The 25,177-nt window shown below is 40.0% G+C and overlaps 2 protein-coding genes across 2 annotated transcripts; one reads left to right on the forward strand and one right to left on the reverse strand.

Annotated features, from left to right (window-relative positions):
* Positions 1 to 15,780: 15,780 nt before the first annotated feature.
* MYCFIDRAFT_208459 (uncharacterized protein) lies at positions 15,781 to 23,297 on the forward strand (the record flags this gene model as incomplete). Its single annotated transcript, XM_007930920.1, has 3 exons — positions 15,781 to 15,795; positions 22,203 to 22,257; positions 22,297 to 23,297. 3 exons carry the CDS (start codon positions 15,781 to 15,783, stop codon positions 22,611 to 22,613), a joined length of 387 nt encoding a protein of 128 aa, XP_007929111.1. The 3' UTR covers positions 22,614 to 23,297.
* MYCFIDRAFT_216077 (uncharacterized protein) lies at positions 22,279 to 24,025 on the reverse strand (the record flags this gene model as incomplete). The annotated part of the gene is made up of 1 exon (XM_007930921.1): positions 22,279 to 24,025. One exon carries the CDS (start codon positions 24,023 to 24,025, stop codon positions 23,180 to 23,182), a length of 846 nt encoding a protein of 281 aa, XP_007929112.1. The 3' UTR covers positions 22,279 to 23,179.
* Between the last annotated feature and the right edge of the window lie 1,152 nt (positions 24,026 to 25,177).

Below are 25,177 nucleotides of genomic sequence, written 5' to 3' on the forward strand. Positions count from 1 at the left end.
TCTTTTATATACTATACCGATACCGAGGGAAGAGCTATCCTATTACTTAATATTAGAGAATAGTTTAGTAGGAAAGTGTTAGAACTTCTTAAAGAGGGCTTCTAGGGAAATCGATAAGTTCTACCTAGATATAGATAATAATATTCTACCGAGTAGTTAGGGAATCAAATAGCGAGCGAAAGGATGAAATTTATACCTAATAAGTGTAGTTTCTAAACTAAACTATAATAGCTTATATATATATATGCTCTTAATTAGTTAGTGCCCTTAGCTAATTATCTATAGATTTAGGGTTATATAAGTACCTTCCTATAACTAAAAAATGCCGGCTACGCTGCCGGCTATACTCTCGTGTCTTATAAAGGGCTTGCTTCGAGTTACGTATATATTCTTATACTTCTTAGAAACCGATAAATTCTGTAGTTCGAACCAGCTACTCCTATAGTTGCTTAGCAAACTAACCTAAACCAAACTAGATCTTTAGCTTAGCAAACTAAACTAAACTAAACTAACCCGAACTACTACGGGGTCTAGTCTCGACTCGTACGAGTTCTATACTACTTTAGGTACCGCTACCTAGCTTCCCTATTTTTTATAGTATCCCGTTATACTTCTTAGTAGATATAATATATAGTTTTCGTCCCCGTTGTAATTATACCGTAGTTAACTAAAGCTAAGGCGAATAACGCCGTAGGCCTAGAGCTAGTACTCCTACACCAAAAGGGCACACAAGGCTATAGTTATTACTAAGTATATTATCTCTACGAATACAAAACTAAAGAGCTTACTTACGAGTCGGGCAGAATCGAGTATAACAACGCTTACTAACGATAATAACAGTCATCTTCGGCCACTTCTCCTTACTACCGTAGAGCTTCGTAAAGGCCTTTTCGAAAGACGGTAGTTCTATCTATAGGACTAGTTTATACTAGCCTTCCGAGACGCTATTCCGGTAAATAATAACTTTGTTTAGTAGAGAGCTATTCTTCTTATACTACAAATTTAGACGCTTAATTACCGTTTCTTCGAGCCTATTAGCTATTTCTTAGCGGCTATCCTATATACAGATCGAGCCTAGCTATTAGAGTACATACTTATTAACGCTAGTAATAAGCGTAGCTATTAATAGCGTACCTTCGAGGAGCCTAGCGACGGGTAGGTAATATTAATACTAAATAGTAGTATTATCTCGTTATTAAGCAGTTTACTACTAAAGGCATTTAGTATATAGTACGCTACGCTACTACCCTTTACGTTAAACTTAAGTACTAGATTACTAATATATATGCCCTATCTAATAGGCTTCTAAAGCTTCGATCCTAGAGAGTAGATAGTATATATACTAAATTTAATATTACTAAATTATTTAATACGAGCGTATAACTACTTATCGGCTTCCGGAATAAATACAATGAGGAACCTAATACCTATACTCTCCTAGGCCGCTATCGCGAAGATATTAGTATTATATGACGTAGCGAGCGGTTACTAAAGTCGCGATTCTATATAGTAGTAAGGGTCTCTAGTAAGATTTCCTACGTAGGCTTAATACGCTAGCCTATACTAATACTATATAACTTTATATACTTTTTAACTCTATTAATCAAGTTTTAAGATTACCTAGGTCCCTATATAGCGTATTGCCTCGATTGCCTTTACGGTTAATAATTAGAAACGACTACCTATTAGATTTTCTAGGTCTAGTAAACTTAACGCCCTATAAGTTCTAGGAGCCCTTCTACGGCGTAATAGGTTTCGAATTCGAACTATAGCTTACGTAAAGAGTATCTAGGATATAGTCGGATACTATAATTATACTAGGACCTACCGAGAAGCTAAATAGCCTTATAGAAGTTAACTAAGGATTACTATTAGGATTAGTAAGACGGAAGAGTTATATACTATTCCTAAGTCTAGTACCGGGAGTTCTAGTAACAGATATAGCGTTAAGATTTAAAAATCTAGCTACGAATTTAAGTATCTTAGAAGTCTAGTTGCTACTAAGTAGGCGTCGACAAGGCTAGCTAGGACGGACTATATATAACTTTATAGGCAGATATTAGTAATTAGCGCACGTACCGACGTTAAGTACTAGACGATCTAGGTACCTACTAGTAAGGGCAATTCCGTAGTACTAACGGAAGTAATTATTAACCGTAATCTATCGTAGTATAGTATTTATAGGGTCGATAAAGCAGAATATAACCCAGTTAGTATTACTTAAACGCTAGACCTAATTCTTGTCGGCGACCTTCGTAAAGCCGATAACAGTCCTAATCTTAACTCTAATTAGCTCTTACTAGCTATCTTTTATATCGGCGGTATCGACCTTTAATATATAAAAGAAAGCTTTAAGCTAGTTAAGATTACTAGTACGCGCGTTAGCCTAAAGCTAAAGTAGAAGTCTAGGTTAGTAAAAGGCACTAGCGGTAACGTTTAAATTAACTAGTAGACGCCGGTTAACTACTAGGCGAATAGAGGAGTAGTAGCCTCGTAGTACTTATAGCCTCCGCCTAAATCGGAAAGCTCCTTCCTAGATAGCTATAGTATAGATAGAATTTGTTTTAGCCTACGTTATAAACGGTATTAGTCTCGTCTAGCGCCCTAGTTTAGACGATGTTTATAAGTAGTAGTATAATTTAGAGTATTAGGTAGTTTAAATATTTCTTTAAATATTCTCCTATTCTTTTCTAATATTATACTAAAACTATCGTCTAGGCCCGTCGTAGTACTATAAGCTTAATAAGAGAGTAAATTAGGCTATAAAATTAAAACAATTCTAGGACATCCTATTAAGTAGTCTTCTATTACTAAAATTTACCCTTATCTTCCTAACGGGTAGATAAAGTATTATTTGTTTATATATATTAGTAGATACTAAGATAATATTAACAGAAACTACTATATCGTTACTACTAGACAACTTAGTCCTAAATAAAATTAATATATAGATCGAAGACGTACCTCGAATCTAGCGCGAATCTAACGCCGCTTTCTATCTAGAAAGTAAAACACGTTTAATTAAATTTCTCGGCGGTCTCTTAATATAACCTAATAAAAAGTATATCGTTAGAACCGCGCAATCTTATTCTATCTAACACAAAACTTTCGTATAGGTCGAGAACGTATCTCGAATCTAAGACGAATCTAACGCTGCCTTTCTAATCGGAAAGCGGTATACGTTATTTAGATATCTAGGCGGTCTCTAGATATATTTTAGTTAAAAGTACCTAGTTCGAACCGCGTAATAAGGTTCTATATTCTAACTAGCTCGATACTATCGTACTACGAGCGGATATTATACTACTTGTAATTAATATTAGCTACGTTAAATACTACGAAAGGGTCTAAGGGAGGTACTTAGGTTATTGCCTCGCCCCTCCTAGTACCTAGACATATATAGCAAACCGGGCCTATAGTCTCTAAAAATAGGGGACGTTAGGCTATTCCCTATACCCTAGGAACTCGCTTAGCTAAACTTAATTTTTCGGATTTTATATATTATAAGTTAAAACCGTCGGTATTATATATAATTATTATTAATATATTGTCTTCTAGACGCGGTAAGGTATAATAGTACCCGCTAAATTCGGATTTACGTATTTCGAGGTATAGTTGTTGCTTATTATTATAGTATCGTAGTATTATCGTTAGTCTTACTAGTATACGTTAGAATTCTCGGTTAGTCCTATAGAGTATCTATACTAATAGTTGCCTATATAGCGATAGCACAATAAGGAACCTAGATATACTCTAAATTACCTTACTCCCTATACTTTATACTGTGAGAATTCGAATAGTATTAATAAAGGCCTACTATAGGCGGAAGAGAGGGTTCTAAGAGGGGATTCTTCCCCCTAGTATAGCGCTAGGACTTGTTACTAGAATACAGACACCCTTATTAACCTAGTATAATATACTATTCCTATATTATTCTAATAGAGGTGCTATTATAGTGCGCTATATACTATAGTATAAATTATAAGTAGACTCTTCTAACTACTAAGTATAGCTATATATACTACGATAGGTTATACTACCTATAGAACCTTATACTATTATAGCTAATAGTAGTAGTAGTAGTAGTAGGAGTATTAGCCTCCGCTTAGTACTACCTACTAGAAATCTAATTTACTAGTAACATTTAATTTGCTATATAGGCCTCTAACCGTATACTAATTATATAGGTTAACCTACTATTTGTCGAGATATAGTTAATACTATAAGGAGCTATAACTAGCTAGCAATAGTTAATACCTAAATAGTAACTACTCGCCTATCGGATTAAGTATATACGTTATATTCGCGTTAGACTTTGCGATACTCGTTAAATATTATTATAAATCTAAGCGTTTATAGAGGCAAAATATGTAGCTAGAACTAGGCAATAGTTCAGATTAATATACTATTAGTCGAGGTATAGCTCAATTTAATTTACTATATAGTATTGTGTTTGGTCTAGTAGCTGTTAGTATACTAGGTATCTGTCTTGGATCTTAGGTAGATAAAATATTTAGAAGGTTATAATTGTAACTCTTAAGCCTATAGGTAGCCTATATAGACTAGAATAGTCCTTAGGTTGCCTTGTATTCTCCTATACAGAAACCCTTTTTCTTCGGGCCTAGAGGCTAGTAGATAAAGCTTAGGTCCCTTCGTATTGGAATACTAGTTATACTCCTAGTGCTTATTTAATAGGTTTTAAGTTACTGTCTGTAAGATACTACTAGTATTCCTATAAAGTCGTCTGGTAATGTGCTAGCTCTACGTTCTTTGGTACTCCTAATAGTATAAGGTTTTATTCTATTTTTATAATAGACTATTACTAGTATATATTAGTAGGATAACGAGTCGAAGGCTAATTACAAGCATACGAAGATATACCTAGTATATTAGTTTAAGTATTATATATAACGAGATTATAGTAGAGTACTCTATTAGGGTCGAATAAGACATACTAAGTGTATGCGCAGACACATGGCTATACGTTTGCGCATATCGGATCGGGAGACCGGCAATCCCGGATACGAAGATTCTATTATACTAGGATTATATATTACGCTAAGTAAGGATATGATATCTTTGCGCTTTTCTATGCGCTCGAACCCTCTTCTTCTTTCTCTACTATAAACTACTCGTACGTATTAGACCCAGAGCCCTCTGTATATACCTATGCGTATTCCTAATCCGCTTAGTACTAGAATCAATTCTAGTGTTTATATATACATCCGCACAAAGCTATACGTATAGCAGTCGACTATACCGTAGGACATTAAGGGCTGCGTATTCCCGAGCTCGCTCGTTAACGGTAGCGTAAGTACATTCCTATAGCTATACGTCGCTATATACTAATACGCAAACAGAGCAGCTACCGCAAGTACAAAAAGCGTCTGCTTAGTAGCGAGCTAGTCCCTCTACTAATTCTAGATGTCGTCGTAAGCATTCTTCTGCCCTTACCTATCTATATACTTATATATACAGACATGCCTAAAGAAGAAAGTGCCCGCTGTTCGCCTTTTTATAGGTAAGGTCGTTTGTCGTATGCCGGCTAGTGCTAAAAACTAGAGTCGATTTATCGACGCTACGGAGGATAACGGGTATAGTTATACTATTGCGCATATCTATATATAGCACTAATCTCTATAGTAATAAGAGTTTGGAGGATATATACGACGAGGAGGGTATATATTATATATAACCTAGCCTTCGCGCATACCTATATATTCTACTAATACTTACGTAGATAATATGCCGCGATATAAGAACACTCGCGACGCATATTTAGTACGGGGTATATATTGTCCCCGAATAGATCTGCTTATACTTATGCCTTTATAGTATAGCGGCGTCGTCGAAGAGGGACGTAAGGAAGATAGCAAGCGGGATACCGGCGGTCGCTATACCCCGGAAGACAAGTTGAAGCGCTATATAGGTATAGCTATACCTATACATTTGCCTATTAATTCCTATTAACGAGCCTTAGAATTCTACGACCGCCTCTAGGAGATATACGAGGACGAGGCGCGAGAGTATACGTAAGTCTACGATTATAGATATGCGCATTCTAACACCTATCTAGTAAGGGTCCCTCTAAGGCGACCTCGAAGAAGGCCGATATAGGTAGCGACGAGACTAGCGACGAGGGTAGCGACGAGACTAGCGACGAGGCTAGCGACGCGGCTAGCGACTAGACTAAGAACGAGGCTAAGAGCGAGGCTAAGAACGAGGCTAAAAGCAAGGCTAAGAACGAGGCTAAAAACAAGGCTAAGAACGAGGCGAAAAGTAAGGCTACCGATATAGCTACCGATAAGCCCTCTACTAAAGGTCCTAAGACCCCGACCGTAGTTATTAAGTCGTCTACGGAGGACGAGGACGAGGACGAGGAAATGGATTCTAGGTCTAAGCAAGGGTATATGCTTAGATATAGTTATAGAGACTTGTCGCCGCTAACATATATAGCAAATTCGAGCTTATACTTGCCTCGAAGTCTAGTAGGGTAAGCATAAGGCTGGCCTTATCTATGCTTATACTAATGCGCGTAGGTTAATAGGACGCTTACAAACAACGACTTCAAAAGGCGCTTCCCTAATATAGCCGTACCCTGCAATACTTATAAGGCCGCCGGTGCGAAGACGAGTATGCCTATCTATCCGTTTTAGTCTGTTAGTATACTAACGGATGTATAGACTGCAAATAGGGTAACTATACCTGCGAGAATATAAAGGCATACGTACTCTAATCTATAGCTATACCTACGCGTATAGACAAGAGTACCGTAGGGCTCGTACCGGGGAGAGGGATTCGTTAGAGAATTAGATAGCTATGCGCATACAACCGGTTATAGCTATAGCTCGCGCGTTAATTTAGCTTTGCGCTAGCTAATGTTTGGCTTGGCGGCGGTAAGAGTATATAGATTGATATCCTATAGCGTTTAGTATACAGTGATTTATATACAAACCTATGCGCCGACCTATACGTATAGCGAAGTTTACACTACTACTTATAGTACAGCTCGTATATAGAGGCATAGCTAACGTTATACCATTTTCCGCAACTTCTTTAATCGCTAAGACGTACTTTAGCTAGCGTCGACCGAGCTAGCGGCGGGTAGCGGGAGTTTTATACATACGGCTATCGCTATGCTTATACGTCTAGCTATAGCTCTGTTTACTCGATACCCTCTCGAACGACGCGATAGCAGGCAGCTAAGATGTATTAGCATAACTATAGACATATCTACGCCTATAACTCTGCTTACCTAGCAGACGGCTATTGCCGGGGCGCTAGCCCCTTTACCGAACGAACAGAAGGAGCGCTATATGTTTAGCTAATGTCTCGCGTATATCTACGCATAAATGATGCTCTAGATCTACGTATCTTTGCTATTTCTTTAATATACAAAGTATATAGTTTAAGTTATATTCCTATATAGTAGAATACCCTATGCTATTTTTTATTAATTCCTATTTATATATATTAATAATACTCTATACTATTATAATTTGCGTTGTTACTATCTCTCTCTCTCTCTAAATTTTCTCGTTATATATATATTAATAGAAATATAATCTCTACTACTATTATTCTAGTTACTGCCCCTCTCCTAGTATACGAATGTCTTTAGGTATACGCAAAGGCAACACTGTAGCTATGCATCCGTTCCTCCGTTTTAGTAATAAAGGCTTAGTATTATTTTATATTAGTATAAGACTATTACGCTAGTGTAATATAAAGTAAATAGTTTAACTTGTTTACCTATATAGCAGAAGACCCTATATATATATAGCTAAAAAGATCTTTTTATTTTTTTTTAGATTTATACTTATTAATAATACTCTATACTATTACAATTTGCGTTGTTACTATATCTCTCTCCCTCTAAATTTTCTCGTTATATATATTAATAGAAATATAATCTCTACTACTATTATTCTAGTTACTGCCCCTCTCTTAGCATACAGATGCCTTCGGGTATGCGCAAAGGCAACGCTATAGCTATGCATCCGTTCCTCCGTTTTAGTAATATAATTATTATAGTTAAAGCTTAGTTTTGTCCTACTTTATTATCCCTTTACGCATACCTATGCACTAGCGATTAGGCACTCCCTATTCTATGCGAGATACAACATAGGTATGCACATATCTCACGCTATAGATATGCGCCCATTCTTCCGTTTTAGTAATAAAGGCTTAGTATTATTTTATATTAGTATAAGATTATTACGCTAGTGTAATATAAAGTAAATAGTTTAACTTGTTTACCTATATAGCAGAAGACCCTATATATATATAGCTAAAAAGATCTTTTTATTTTTCTTTAGATTTATACTTATTAATAATACTCTATACTATTACAATTTGCGTTGTTACTATATCTCTCTCCCTCTAAATTTTCTCGTTATATATATTAATAGAAATATAATCTCTACTACTTTTATTCTAGTTACTGCCCCTCTCTTAGCATATAGATGCCTTCGGGTATGCGCAAAGGCAACGCTGTAGCTATGCATCCGTTCCTCCGTTTTAGTAATATAATTATTATAGTTAAAGCTTAGTTTTGTCCTACTTTATTATCCCTTTACGCATACCTATGCACTAGCGATTAGGCACTCCCTATTCTATGCGAGACACAATATAGGTATGCACATATCTCACGCTATAGATATGCGCCTATTCTTCCGTTTTAGTAATAAAGGCTTAGTATTATTTTATATTAGTATAAGATTATTACGCTAGTGTAATATAAAGTAAATAGTTTAACTTGTTTACCTATATAGCAGAAGACCCTATATATATATAGCTAAAAAGATCTTTTTATTTTTCTTTAGATTTATACTTATTAATAATACTCTATACTATTACAATTTGCGTTGTTACTATATCTCTCTCCCTCTAAATTTTCTCGTTATATATATTAATAGAAATATAATCTCTACTACTATTATTCTAGTTACTGCCCCTCTCTTAGTATACAGATGCCTTCGGGTATGCGTAAAGGCAACGCTGTAGCTATATATCCGTTCCTCCGTTTTAGTAATATAATTATTATAGTTAAAGCTTAGTTTTGTCCTACTTTATTATCCCTTTACGCATACCTATGCACTAGCGATTAGGCACTCCCTATTCTATACGAGACACAATATAGGTATACACATATCTCACGCTATAGATATGCGCCTATTCTTCCGTTTTAGTAATAAAGGCTTAGTATTATTTTATATTAGTATAAGATTATTACGCTAGTGTAATATAAAGTAAATAGTTTAACTTGTTTGCCTATATAGTAGAAGACCCTATATATATATATAGCTAAAAAGATCTTTTTATTTTTTTAGATTTATACTTATTAATAATACTCTATAGCTATTATATTTTATGTTATTACAATATCGCTCTCTCTCTAAATTTTCTCGTTATATATATATTAATAGAGATATTATCTCTAATATAATTATTATAGTTAAAGCTTAGTTTTATCCTACTTTATTATCCCTTTACGTATTATTGTATATAAGACACTACATAGGTATGCACATATCTCACGCTATAGATATGCGTCTGTTCTTCCGTTTTAGTAATAAAGGCTTAGTATTATTTTATATTAGTATAAGATTATTACGCTAGTGTAATATAAAGTAAATAGTTTAACTTGTTTACCTATATAGTAGAAGACCCTATATATATATAGCTAAAAAGATCTTTTTATTTTTTTAGATCTATACTTATTAATAATACTCTATAGCTATTATATTTTATGTTATTATAATATCGCTCTCTCTCTAAATTTTCTCGTTATATATATATTAATAGAAATATTATCTCTAATATAACTATTATAGTTAAAGCTTAGTTTTATCCGACTTTATTATCCTATTACGTATTATTCTATATAAGATACTACATAGGTATGCACATATCTCACGCTATAGATATGCGTCTGTTCTTCCGTTTTAGTAATAAAGGCTTAGTATTATTTTATATTAGTATAAGATTATTACGCTAGTGTAATATAAAGTAAATAGTTTAACTTGTTTGCCTATATAGTAGAAGACCCTATATATATATAGCTAAAAAGATCTTTTTATTTTTTTAGATCTATACTTATTAATAATACTCTATAGCTATTATATTTTATGTTATTACAATATCGCTCTCTCTCTAAATTTTCTCGTTATATATATATTAATAGAAATATTATCTCTAATATAACTATTATAGTTAAAGCTTAGTTTTATCCGACTTTATTATCCTGTTACGTATTGTTCTGTGTAAGACACTACATAGGTATGCACATATCTCACGCTATAGATATGCGTTCGTTCTTCCGTTTTAGTAATAAAGGCTTAGTATTATTTTATATTAGTATAAGATTATTACGCTAGTGTAATATAAAGTAAATAGTTTAACTTGTTTGCCTATATAGTAGAAGACCCTATATATATATAGCTAAAAAGATCTTTTTATTTTTTTAGATCTATACTTATTAATAATACTCTATAGCTATTACATTTTACGTTATTACGATATCGCTCTCTCTCTAAATTTTCTCGTTATATATTAATACAAATATTACTTATCTCTACTACTATTATTCTAGTTACTACCTCTATTCTGTATACGGCTGCGTATAGGTATGCGCATACCTTACGCTTTAGGCATGCGCCTGCATTTCCTTTTAGTAATAAAGGCTTAATATTATTTCAATATTAGGGTAATTTTAGCCTAGTTTATCTACCCTTTGAATATATCTATGCGCTTACGATAAGGCTCTCCCTCGAGTTATGCCTATATATATGTGCTCGACTATGTCTATATACGTAATATATGCTAAAAAGATGTTAATACAACCTATATATATAGCTATCTCCGACCCTCTCTTAACTAGCGAGCTATCTCGTCGTATACCTGTAGCTGCGCCCGTAGATACTCTGCCTATAAACTAGCGATCTCTGCTAGTATTAGCGGATATATTAAGGTAGGTTGTATAACCGGAGGCATTAAGGAAGGCATTGTCGCGGCTATTGGTATAGCTATTAGGGGCTATATTGGCTGTCCTATCGGTAGCTGCATTGGCTGTCCTATCGGTAGCTGCATTGGCTGTCCTATTAGGGGCTGCATTAGCTGTCCTATCGGTGGCTACATTGGCTGTCCTATCGGTAGCTGCATTGGCTGTCCTATCGGTAGCTGCATTGGCTATCCTATCGGTAGCTGTATTAGCTGTCCTATCGGTAGCTGCATTAGCTGTCCTATCGGTAGCTGCATTAGCTGTCCTATCGGTAGCTGTATTAGCTGTCCTATCGGTAGCTGCATTGGCTGTCCTATTAGTAGCTGTATTAGCGGCATTGTTAGTAGCTGTATTAGCTGTCTAATTATCGGCTAGTTATAGCTAGGGACAATTCGGGTTTAATCTTGAAGTTGAATCCCGTCTCGAGACATATCTATAGGCGTACCTATAGGCGTTCCAATACAGCTAGGTCCTAATGTCGCGGTATTAGTAACTAATCTCTAGTTTCCCCTTTCTCTAGGCATAGGAACGCGTAAAGGTAGAGGCATACTTTCCGTACTCGCTCGCTTTCGTCGCCGGCTAGTAACCTCTAGTTCAGGATCCCGGATAGGGATTATATATAGGCGAATCCCGGGTAGTAGGCTTAGGCGTTGTAACTGTGAGAAGGGTATATTAGCAGGTAGATAGGGTGGTAGTGAATTAGTGTAGTATTCGATAGAGATCTAAGAGAAGAGGGAGGAAGGTAGGCAAGTTAGCCTAACGCTAAGCGCCAAGCCCTGCCTAAGGCATCGAGACCCTAGCTTCACTCGAGCCCGGTCATATGCTAATCATATATAACCTCTTTAGTCCTAATATACGCTTCCTTTCTAAAGGCCGCGCCCTCGTGGCCGGTCTTTGTTCTAATCTCAATCTCCGTTACTACTAACTTAGCAGGTCTAATAAGCCGCTTAGTCCGCGCTAAATTGAACGCACAACTACCGATTATGTAACTATGTTAAACCTTACCTCCGAATAATACAATGTATAACTCTAACTGCGCTATCCTTATATATAATAAAGTGAAGGGATATAAAGCTATAAGAATTGAGGGCTATCGACCAATCACAATACGAGCGCGTCTTCCCTGCTATAATAGGTAGACGTACGAGGTATTGCAGCCCTACCTCCGCTCTAAGTAATGTCGTTCCGAGTTCTTTGCGTCTACTCTAAAAGACCTAGAAATGTCCGCTCCGAGGGTTTATCCGTTCCGAGGGTTGTTCTTATTGTTACGAGGACTATTACTATTCGTGGTTTCGCTAGCCCTAATTAGTTAGGTTTAGCAGCCTTTAAGTGTTAGCTAATTATATCTTTTTAAAAAACACAGCTCGTCTAGTTTCTATAGGTAAAGGCCATTGTAAGTATAGTAGTAGAGGTTCGCCTCGCTTAAAGGGTCGGAAAGATCGAGGAGTAACCTATTGTCCGCAAGATCGACCCCGGCTAGCTTAGCTCTATAGTTTTGCCCTTAGTTAGTTAGTCTATTAGTCGCTCAATCTTTTAAGCGGCTTAAAGTTTTGATCAAAGTTTTGATCAAAGTTTTAATTAAAGGTGCCTTAGGCTCGTAGTATAGGTAAGGTTGTGTCTATAGGCGCAGCGACAACAGCAAGTAATGTTAATAATGGCAGCGCTAGTCGTCTTAGCGCTAACTTTACCTCCTTTAACCAACAATAACTCGGCAATACCGTTACTAATATAGCGGTGTCCTTCCTTTCTTAAATAGCAATACACTCCGCAACACTGTTACTAATATAGCCGCGCCGGCCGCGCCGTCCTTCGCTAGCTCGTAGCGCGACGCCATCGTCTTTATTACCGTTATTCGTACGCGCGTACGCCCCTATCGATCGCTTAGGCCTTAGGGCCTCGACAGAATAAAGGAACAAGAGGGGCGCTAAGAGAAGGGTCTTATAGGGTGCGCTAGTGAAGAGGTAGATTCTATAATAGTGTAGTCTTATTGTCCTTTGTTGCTAACAATTGCTTGCCTCTAATTAGTTAGCTAATAGCACCCTAGGGGTAGCATTGATCCTAGGCCTTAATAGTAACATTATAGGCATTATAAGCTCTTGGCCTTCTTCGTGTTCTTTACGCTAGTCCAATACTCATCTAATAACTCAGTTATGTCCTTAAACGAGTCTTTAGCCTCCTACGAGTCCTATTTAGGTAAATAGCCTTACTATCTTAATAGGTACTCCTTCTTGCCTTTCCTAGTCCGGTGCTATAGGATACGTTCTACAGACTACAGCTCTTTACTATCCGCTAGTATGTCTTCGTATTTAGTAGGGGCTTTATCCCCCTCGCGCAGGCAATACAGCTTAAGGAGGGATACATAGAAGGTGTTATAGATAGTGTAATAAGGAGGAAGCTACAACTAATAGGCCTATGCGGAGGAGCCCTTAACTTCTCGAATGCGGAATGGACTAATGTACCTTAGTGCTAGTTTAGGGCGTGTTTTGCTATTAGGTAATAGGTGTTTGCGGATGCGGAGGTTCTTCGTACTAAGCATAACTATATCGCCTTGTTTGAAGGTCATTAGCGTATAGTGTTTGTTATAGTAGGCCTTCTAATAGGCCTAGGCCTTTGCTAGTTTGTTAGCTATTATAGCGTGAATTTCTCGCATCTTTTAAACCCTCTCAACAGCCGCTAGCGTCTCAGGTACCAGCACTTAACGCGCTTCTCTTTCCTTGCGCTCGGCCTCGAGCGAGGTAAATAGGTCTTATAGTAAGGCGGCGTTCTGGCCTATTATAGCTATATATAGTAAAACCTTGGTAGATGAGTGTACACTATTGTTGTACACGAATTCTGCAGGCTATAGGAGATTAACCCAGTTATTAGGGTTCTTATTAATGTAGCTGCGCAGGTACTGCTATAGCGTAGCATTCTGCCTTTCGGTTTGACTATCTGTTTATAGATAGAATGCTATAGATAGGCGATGCTTGAGTCTTAGCTACAGGCAAATCTTACTCTAATAATAAGATGTAAATATCGAGCCTCGGTTAGAGACTATCCCTTTAGGGGTCCCCTAATAGGTATAGAAGATGTTGTTCTACAGCGCTTCTGCTATATCAATAGCAGTCTAATCTTTCCGCGCCGGGATGTATCGAGCGCCCTTAGTAAATCGGTCTATAACGACTAGGATAGCGTTAAAGATGTCTTTGCTTCCTCTTCGCTTAGCAGGGGGAAGACCTGTAATAAAATCCATTGTAAGCTCTATAAATGGCTTATAAGGGATTGGTAATAAGGACAACTCGCTAAAAGGCTAATGCTTTAGTGCCTTAATACGTTGATATACGGCGCATGTGTTTACGTAGTCCTTTATATCCCGCTTACTATTTAGCTAGTAGTATATGCGCGATAGTAGCTCGTGCGACCTCTCTATGCTATAGTAACTAGCAAGCTTACTATTATAGTGTCGCTTAAGAAGCTCTTGTCGGATCGAATGTTTAGCGGGGACATAGTATCTGCCCTTAAACTTCAAATAACCTTTGTTATCGATCGACTAGTTGTTACTCTTGCTAGATCGAGTCTTTCGCCTACTCACAAGCTTGTCTATACGTTTAGCAGCAAAGGCGTCCCTCTACTAAGCCTGTAATAGCTTATCTATAAACGATTAACTATCCCTATTTACAAGGTTATTTAACAGCACCCTCGCTATTAAACGAGGTACGCATTATATGCATCTAATAGCACTAGTAGCCGGATTAACTGTATTAGTGCTTTAATCGCTATTACTATATATAGCGATATCGACTAGGGAGTTATTATAACTTCTCCTATCTATGTCCTTGGCTCTTGCCTTAATACGCACTATTAATATAGTAAGAGCATTAATATGCTTCAAGCCGTCGCGGAGTCCGGTAAGCCGCTTATCCTGCGCGTGCTTATTAATAATACGGGCTATAGCAATCTTATACTACAGGGTTAGAAACAATAAATTAATAGATTGCTAAGTCCCGCTGTCGTAATTAGGTCGCCTCGATAGGCTATTAGTAGGGTTGCTTACGCCTAGCCGATATAATACATCAAAATCAAACCTAGCGAGGTAGACGGCCTATCTAGCCTGTCGACCTATAACTCTAGTAACCTTAGTAATGCTACGGAGGTTGTTATAGTCTATATAGACCTATATCGTATGTTAGGCCCTATCGAGGTAATGCCTCTAATGCTTAAAGGCCTCGATAATAGCTAAGAGCTCTTGCTCGTAGGTCTCGTAGCGACGCTCTACATCGATTATCTTTCGTAAAAAGAAGGCAATTAGGTGCTAGTAATAGTCCTCATCTGATTGCTAGGATATAATAGCCGATATAGCGAACTGTAAAGCGTCAGTCTCAATACGGATCTACTTGCTTAGTATAAAATAGTGTAGTAAGGGGACATTAGTAAAGCGTTGCTTTAGGCCGTTAAAAGCGGCTTGTGCTCTATTAGTCTATTTGAACTCTCTAGTTAGGTTGGCCTTGGTTTTAGTAAGCTCAGTTAGGGGCATTACATACCGTAAATAGCTCTTAATAAAGCGGCGGTAGAAATTAGCGAAACCGAGGAACGATTAAAGCTCCTTAATAGACGTAGGAACAGGCCATTTAGTAATGGTTTTGATCCGATTAGGATTAGCCTTAACACCCTCGGTTGAAATAAGGAAGCTAAGGAATAACACCTCCTTAGCAGCAAAGGTACATTTAGAAGGCTTGCAATATAGTCTATAGGCTCGTAGGCGATCGAGTACCTTACGGACTATAGCCTAGTGCTCCGCAATGTCAGGTAAGTGTGTGTAAACTAGGATGTTATCTAGGTAAACTATACAGAGATAGTCTAATAGGCCCGAAAGGGCCCGATTAATATAGGACTAGAATGTTACGGGGGCGTTAGCTAAGCCGAATAGCATAACCAAGTACTCGAAATAGCTATAGCGAGTACGGAAGGCTGTTTTCTATTCGTCACCCTTACGAATGCGGATACGATAGTACGCATCCTTAATGTCTAGTGTAGTATAGAAGTAGGCACTAGAAAGGCGATCGAGGGTCTTATTAATAAGAGGAAGTGGACAGCGATCTTTGATAGTAACAGCATTAAGCCTACGATAATCGATACAGAGGCGCAGGCTACTATCCTTCTTTAGTACGAACAGGATAGGGGCACTAGTAGGGCTGTTACTATACCGTATCCGGCTATTAGCTAGGTTTTCCTCTAGGTACTTACGCAACACAGCAAGCTCTCGTTCACTAAGGTTATAGAGGGGTCCAAAAGGGACCTCTTTGCCCTCTATAATATCAATCTTATAATCCGTCTCTTTAAACATAGGTAATGTCGATGCTAAGTGGTGTTTGAATACATTAATGTAGGTCTCTCGAATAGGTTCTAGTATGCGCTCAAGCTGTTTAGGATCTATGCTATTAGGGGGCACTAGTTCATCGTTATTACTACCGAGCAGGTCGGCAGTTAGATTAGCGGAGGCGGGAGTTAGGTTGCTAATAAACAGGACCCTAATATTATTAGGACACTCGCTAATATCGATGTGTTTAATGTCCTCTTTCCTAGCGATTCCAAATCGCTATTGTTAACTGCCTAAGTCTATAACTATAGCATAGTACTTAAGAACAGGGTTGCTAATAATAATGTTAGATAGGAGGCTGTCTATGTCTACTGCGTAGGTAGTAAAGTTTAGTAGGCGTTCATTGCCGAGGTCGTCTCTTAGGGCTATATAGATATAGTAGGCTCCGTAGGTTAAGTGCCGAGCGTTATTAAACTAAGCAAGGGTTAGCAGGTTAGTCCTAGGCAGTTGTCGAAGGTCTAATTGCTTAGCTAGGCGATAGCTAATAAGGGCACTAACTGAATTTCCTAGATCTAGTATAACCTTAGTCTTATAGTTAGTTCTATGTGTATCCGATACGAGACAGGTGCGTATAATAGCTAGTACAATGTCGATAGTCTTACGCCGCACAAGGCTAACAGTTGGTGCGGCGCTTATTCTTTTTTCGAAGGTTAGCCTACAGGGGTAGCGTTGGCTACTAAAAGGTGCTTTCGGTGCTTAGCGGCAGTACGATCGACTCGGGCCTAGTCTCGAGGCCTATTACATTAGCCTAGTAAATAAGTGGTGCTATTACAATTGAAGCACTTATATCTAGTTAGGGCACCGCTAGGTCCGCTCGAATTAGTGCTAGAATTGGATAAACGATTAGGGGTATATAGAAATAAGCCCCTTCCTTGTCCTCTTCCTCGCTAGAGGTTTCTACCGCGGTATCGGCCCCTACCTCTTCTACGTTAGTCGTTACTATTTCTATTGTTAGCAGTGTTAGTTTAGGGAGTACCTCCTTAGTTTCTACCGCGGCTACGGTTAGTAGATAGTCGTATCTTAGATTCTAACCGTTGCTATAGCTGTACTGCACGCTCTATAGTCTCTACTTTAACTATAAATTGAATACGTATAAGATTAGCCTATTCGAACACACGGCGGCGGTCCAATTCAAGGACTAGTTCCTATCTTAGTTTAGGTCGTATCTCAGATATCCAGATAGAGTCGGTCTTAGGTAGCAAATCGTCCTTAAGGGTCTTTAGATAGGCCTCGAAGGATCGAGAGGTTTGGTCGGCCTTTTGCTTAGCACGTAGGTATTGGTCTTAGGCGTGCTGCTAGCGCAATATAGGGTTGCTAAGGGTGTTTAGCATAATAGTCTTATAATCCTGCTATTGAACAGCGGTCTAGTCGTAAAGGGAATCAAAATAGTTATCCTATGTACGTTTTAGGTCGCTATTAATGTACTGCATAGCGTATACGACTAAGGAATAGTCGTCTAGTAGCGCCCTTAGTGCATTGCGCTAGTTCAACTCACAATTACGTATATAATCATTGTACTGCTTGCGGCTAGAGCTATTAAATACGGTACAGTCCTTGAGTTTAGCATCCTTCTTCTAGACAGGTAGCGAGGAAGGTCCTACTGTTAGTTCTAGTCTAGCAGTAGTTGTTAAGGCTTCCTATAGGCGGCGAATCTCGAGGAGATTATCCTTTAACTGTTATTCTTAACGCAAGGTAGTAAGCCTGTTTTAGGTAGCTTCTTGAAGTCTCGCTACTAGCTAGGGGCCAAAGGCTAGTTAGCTATATCGTCGATTAACAATGTTGTTAAGTATGTCGTTAATAGGCAACTCTAGGTCGTTACCTAGAACTACAGGTTCTTCGGCAGGCCTAGCAGCAGGTTCTTTAGCAGGCACCTTAGTAGGAGGCACTTTAGTAGGCACTTTAGTAGGAGGCGCTTTAGCAGGCACTATGCTGCTAGCGTTATCGTTGCCGGCGCTGCTAGCGGCAGTACGGTTGTTGTTTCGTAATAAACCGGCTATTGTAAGGGGCGACACTAATAATATATTATTAGCCCCTAAGATGCGGATGTGGCGGAATTAGTAGATATCGGCTTAGTATGCTTAACTTAGTGTAATAGGCCGTATAGAAGGCCTTGCTTGATAATTGGTACGGTTGTTTCGATAGAATAGTATGTATAGGTCCCGTTCTTCGGGCGTAATATAGTCAAATCGATGGTTTTCGTAGCTACACCGCTAAAAGCTTGAAATAAGGACTATCTAGCTGCTGCCCTTAAAGGGTGGATCGAATACTATATAAGAAGGGTATATTAGCAGGTAGATAGGGTAGTAGTGAATTAGTGTAGTATTCGATAGAGATCTAAGAGGAGAGGGAGGAAGGCAGGCAAGTTGGCCTAACGCTAAGCGCTAAGCCCTACCTAAGGCATCGAGACCCTAGCTTCACTCGAGCCCGGTTATATACCAATCACGTGTAACCTCTTTAGTCCTAACAGTAACGGTCGTAGGGCGGGCGTAGGGCTTAGACTTCCGGTTAGGCGTTATAACGGTCGTAGATATAGCGGTAGGCTAGGCTCGATATCCCGTAATTGTAAACGTGTTTCCTATTCTAGGAGGGTCCTCCGGGTAGGAATTGTTCTAACCTAAGCTCTAGCGGCGCGATGCGCATTATTGACCCTAGTAGTACGCTTATCCTTACTGTTACTCCTATGCTTATAGAGATTGCTAGAGGCCTGCTCTTAGTACGCTAGCCTTATAGCCTTTTCCTGTTTATATCTAGTCTTCTTTATAACTACGGCTATTAGTACGGGCATAAATCTGCTAATAGGTAGCTCTTACCTTGCTTCTATAGTGCCCTCTCGTATCTAGACTAGATAGAGACATTTACTAACGTATGCTTTACGCGGTAGTCGGTCCAACCCTAGAACTAATCGATATCGCGCATATCTATAGTCGTAGCTCTAGAAATACCTATTATTAAAGGTAGGTCGGTTCCGAATAAGTATAACTTATATCCCGTCTGTTCGTTAGCATTTGTATCCGCCCGTCTGCTTCTATATATATCCTTGTTTATAAGCGTATACTCGGGGTTAAGCGCGGCTGCAATAACATCGTTTTTCTTATTCGTCGCCTAGTTACGGAGATCTTTGTTCCGGGACCCTACATATATTAGCGAATGTCTATAGCTATATATATAGACGTACGTTAGAGGATGCCGATAATCGTATAGTACTCCTGCCTACTCGGAGCGTCGATAAGGGATAGTATATCTTCTCGCTCTTTTATAGTAACCCTACTACGCTATTTGCTTATAACCTTGTCTACGTTCCTAATGAAGTATATACGACAGAGCATAAGTATATACTGTAGGTAATACTCCGCCGTATAGAGGGGGTCGATTTCGTATAGGTAGAGACTAAGGCCTATAGGTTAGCATAGGTACGGGCATAGGCTAGGGCATAGATACTAGCATATTAGCACCCGAGCTAATCGACTGCGACACAGTGCTACCCGTCCGTATCCCCGTAGATATGTGCCTACCTACATCTGCCTACACCTACGACAGCCGCTAAGGTCGTAAATAGGCGCTTCTATACGAGATAATATATCCGATTAGTATTCTTCTCGTTGCAGATAACCCGAGCTAAGGTAAAGACTATCTTGTTAGTAGGTATATAGCTATAGGTTAGCCTATATATACGCTTTCCATTCTAACCTAACTTAACCGCAAAGATAACCTCGTTTATATTAGATCCTACGATACGTTTATAGGACATATCGACGTCGAATAACTAGAGAGACGTAAAGATCTCTGCTTGTTCCCTATAAAAGCATACCACTGTCTATATGCCTATAGGGGAGATATATACGTCTTAGATATATTACTACTAAATTAGCGTATGTTAGTATCTATAGCTATAGATAAGGACGTATAGTCTTCGGGTTGAGTTTCTGCTGTTTGTATACCCATTCTACTACGTTAATATCGCGAAGGTAACTATACTCCGTATACTTAAGCTTTACTATTATCGCGGTTAAGCGCGAAGTATTGTTCAAAGCAATATAGAGCTTAGCAAGTAATAGTACCCCTTTTTTATTAAGGAACTGCTACAATATCGGATAGACCTAGAATCGGGCTAAGGACTACGTAAGCGGAAGTCTATAGGTATAGCTATATATATACCCGTTGTTAGGTCCGGCGAAATGCACTTCTTAATTAATTCCTTTAGCTCTTCCTCGATAAGAGCAGGGACTTTCGTCGGAGGGGGTAGTATATGCGTATATTTGCCCCGAGATACGATTATTATATAGGGCGTCCTTATAGGATCGCGCGGGACGATGAAATCGAACTTGACCTTATACTCTTACGTAACGAGCTTGCCCTGCCCTTATAGGTAATCGACTTCTACGCGGTATTAGCTAATCTATGCCTATAGGTCTAGACGTACCTACGGCATGTCGTATAAACCACCTTTATCGGCTTAACAACCGTATAAACGTTAGTCGGACCTGCTAGTAGATTTTAGAAGAAGTCCTTAAGTATATCGATTAACTATTTCCCTTCTTTTAGAATAACTTAGCGGAAGTATAATAGTCGTAGGTATGCATAGTAGTTGGTATATACGAGTGAGTACTAGTAATAACCAGCTAGCGTCTATACAGTTAGCTATAGATATGCCTATATATATAACTAATTACTTATAGGCGTCTCTGCCTCCTCGTACGTTAAACTACAATCTTCGCGTTAATCGTCGCAGGCTTTTCTCGACCGGAATCTTGCTTATGCTGTATACTAAAGCCTATACCCGTAGATTAGTACTCGGTAAACTATCCAACTACGGATATATATACGTATATAAGTTCTCTACCCGGTATTGCGTCTCTTCTCCTCTTAGTACGAATATCCTTACGAGCGGAGGTATAGAATTAACCCTCTAGTTTAGGTACTCGTCCGTAAGGCGATAGTACGCAGCGCCCTCCCGGAGATATAAGCAAGCATATTAACATATCTTAACACCGCTACAATTCTTCCGTACCTAAATACAGGATACGCTATTAAAGTACGACGCTTTAGTTTCCTTCGGGGAATAGGGCTGCCTTGCCCTATATTGCATCTAATATATATTAGCATATATATAACAATATACACGCCTATATATACTCTATATTCAAGAACGGCTAGAATCTTTATAACGTTCTCTAAGATAAGATCGGTATAGTTATAGTAATCCGCAAGTAGAACGATATATATATAGCTATAGTTATAACTACTTAGGTATTCTAGTATCGTAGCAATATATTCGATATGCTTGATAGAAAGCGGGGTATATATAGCATTTGTAATAAGGGTAGGCCCGGGTCGAGGAAGTAGCTAAGTCTTATTAGAAAGTATAGGTATACTATTAGCTATAGCTAAGCCTATAATGTTGCTTTCTAGCTACTTGTCTTCTATAGTCTCTAAGGCGATGCGATCTTCTTCCGCAAGTATTCCTAACGTAAAGATATTAGAGGCCTATATCTCGGTAAGCTAAAGGGTATATATATCTATATGCTTATATATACGCGCTCGTTAATAGACTCGGTATGCGAGATAAGCTTATTAGAATATTTATGTTTATAATCTTCCTATATATAGGGAAGAAAGGTTAATAGAGTCTCTATAGCTTTAGTCGGTGCTTTAGATAGTAGTTTTGTTCGGTGCTCGTAATCTGTATAGTCTAAGAAGCGGGCATTCGTATAGTAGAAGGAAAGGGAAGGGAAAGAATTAGTCGATTAGTAGGAAAGTAGATACGTAGGCGCTAATTTGCGGCTAACTATATACACGGTCACGCACAGACTCGGCTATACGGACGTTGGTCAACTCCGCTTTTAGCGTGGTCAACCGCAGATTTCTCTGCAACTTGACATGAGTCATAAGAAGAGATGGAGTGAGAGGTAGAGGAAGGCGTATTCGAATCGCTAATCAGGTCTTACAGCTAGACTTGTCGGTGTTCGCCTCCGTAACACCTTCGCTTACATATCTGTCCGATTTGACGATCGCGTCGTGCAACTAGCTGGTGTGCATCGCCTATCGCGTCATCTGGCCAGCCATGTCGGCCCAGCTAACTCAAGCTCTGACGCCAGCGCTAAAGCAGGCCTGACATGTCGAGCATGTGTATTGCCAAGCCACTCTACGAGACTGACAAAAGCTAGTTGTGCGACTTCACGATCCAACCAAGTCTACTCATTCGTGCTGCCAATCGTGAATCGCACCGAAAGCCATTGCTATACATTGAGACGGTAGCTAGTTGTACGACGCCGGACACTTATCAATAAGTCATTCTCATATTTTCATTCTCTGCCAGAAGCGAGGAGGCGGCGACAAAACTATCTTCGAGCTGTTCAGGTCGGAGCGTATCCCATTCTTGGTTTACGACGAATGACCGCGCTTCCTTGCTGGTTGTACACGTTGCCAGTCCTGTACTTGCGGCGCGCATGGGAATTGCAGAGCTCCATGCCATCCCAGCTACGAGATTGAATGTCGCCGTCACAACCTTCAACTTCGCATTGGCCTCGAGGCCGCGGCTGGCCAAACCGTTTGGGATCATAGTGGTGGAAGCAGAGATTCTCCTCGATGTTCTGCATGATATTCTTGTTGCAGCCGGCCGCTTCACAAATCCCAATCCGAGCTTTATACTCCGTCCGCTCGACCATTCGCCCAGCTTGCGATGGGCGGTCAGAAGCGGCAACACCTGAGTAATTGCTCCCCTTCTTCACCTGCCTCTCATCTTTCTCCACATTAGTGCCTGACTGAGCTACTGAGTTCAAATCCTTGGTGATGGTTCCACCGTGCGTCTGCGGAGTCGGTTCCTAGTCATCCTGCGCTTTCGCGGATCTGTCCTCTGTCCTCTTAGCCTTCTTCGCCGCCTTCCTCGCAGCTTTCTCTTCCTCAGTCCTGGCCTTCTGCGGTACCTCGACTTCTGCATCCTTCCTATGCCTCATGATTGGTGGTAATTTGCCATTATGCTTCGACACAGGTGCTCCAGCACGTTTGCCCACTTCTCCTTCCACGATTTCCTGCTGTTGTTCATACTCTTCTCGAGGCTGTGCATCCGGACCTTCATCGAGCTCTGCCGGGTCTCTCCGCTCTTCGTAGGCGACTAGGCTGTCTTGATATGGCGTGATATAGCCAGACGGCTGCTCGTGGTCGGAAGCGCCAGCCGCTGCGGAGTCGCTTGCCCATGCGTCGATTTCGTGGTTCTTTTTCTGCCTCTTGCGATTGCCGCCGTCTTTCCTCTCTTCTAAGCGTCGCGCCTTCTTTGCTGCTTTCCGTGCTGCCTTGTCGATGGCGCCGTTGGTTTGCTCGATCGTCTCGTCGAGTCGTGTATCGTCTGAGGGTACGGCGGCAGATGTGGAGTGCGTGGCAGCCTCTTCCTCGCCGAAGCGCGCAACGAGTTCGTCCTTACTTTCCGGCATTAAGCTTTCTCCGCGCATTCCTGCCTCAATGCGCTTCAGATGGTGGATTGCCCAGCCGCCGCTAGGACCGCCTTTTGGGCCGAAGCGTATGCCATCTGTCGCGAGCCAGGCGTCCGGGTGTAGTGATGGCTTCTTTTTTGAGCGCTCAATATATGCCGCGATGATGGGTTGCGCCTGCTTTGTAGAAATTCGCTTGGTTTTATGAACGCGCATAGGTGGGAAGGCAGTGCGACTCGACATCTTGACGGTCGTGAGCGTGAGCGTAGCAACCTCGAATGGTTAATGGAGTTGAAGGCTTGAAGCTCGAAGTCGGCTTCTAGAATTTCAGTGCAAGGGTCCCTGGCCGCCGAACCTTATCGAGCCTTGGCAGAGTCCTAGCTCAGCCTTACAGTAGATAGGGAAGGAACACTTGGAAATGTGAAATGGCCATGAGGATTCATAATCATTGATTCAGCTCCGCCAAAGCAAGAATTCGAGCACACGGATGGCAAAGTCGCTCGGGAAACTGAATGCGCAAGACGAGAGAAGCCACGTCTTTCTATCCCATTTACAAGCCCCTTTTCGCCTTCTCGTTGATTATCCCCTCAAGACTTGTCATGACTCTCCCGACTTCTCGCCCGTTCTGACGCTTCTTCTTCTTGACCTTATCAGCCCTCTCTGCCTTCGCTGCCCGATCTTCGCTTCGCTTCCATGTCCAGTACATTGTGCTGTGCGAGTGCAGTGCTCTGAAGTAAGTTCCTGCTTCCACATTGCTCCTATCTTCATAGATATCTCCCAAAGCCTCCATGATATCCCACTGCTTCATCGTAAACTTTGAGCACGTTTCCATATCGGCGTCCAGACGTCTCGGTGACCTCCACTTAGGCCTGCGACACCGAAGCTTGACAAGAAGACCGAACTTTTGTGCCACTGCTCTGTAGTTGTCCAAACCGCAAGTTCTCGTGGCAAGTCTGATCTGGATGTATGCATCAAGTTCGTCCATGACGTCGGAATTGGGTTCGAAAAATTCGACAGGCAGCCCATGATTGTTGGAAATCTCGGGAATGGAGACATCTTTCAGGTTCTTTTGGCTAACAAGCTCATCCACCCATTTCCATTCGGGAAAAACATTAACGATCAAAGAGTGCCGCCCATCAGTGCGACGGTGCATGTCCCAGCTGTGCAAGCGTAAACTTTCGATCGCTGGCAGTTTTTCAAGGAGATAGTGCACCATTTCATGCAATTCCTCTTCGTCCCAGTGCGCACAATAGCGCATGTCGAGGGAGACACGTCGCACAACCATTCTTGTGGCTGTAGGAATAAAATCTAGAACGCGAGCTTCGAGCTCCTCCAACCGTATGAAAGCAGGGGTGTTCCTGAAATACGATTGCGCAGCTGCACGACTCCATTGTC

This window comes from Pseudocercospora fijiensis (assembly GCF_000340215.1).
Source record: "Pseudocercospora fijiensis CIRAD86 unplaced genomic scaffold MYCFIscaffold_7, whole genome shotgun sequence".
In the NCBI taxonomy this organism is placed as follows: Eukaryota; Fungi; Ascomycota; class Dothideomycetes; order Mycosphaerellales; family Mycosphaerellaceae; genus Pseudocercospora; species Pseudocercospora fijiensis.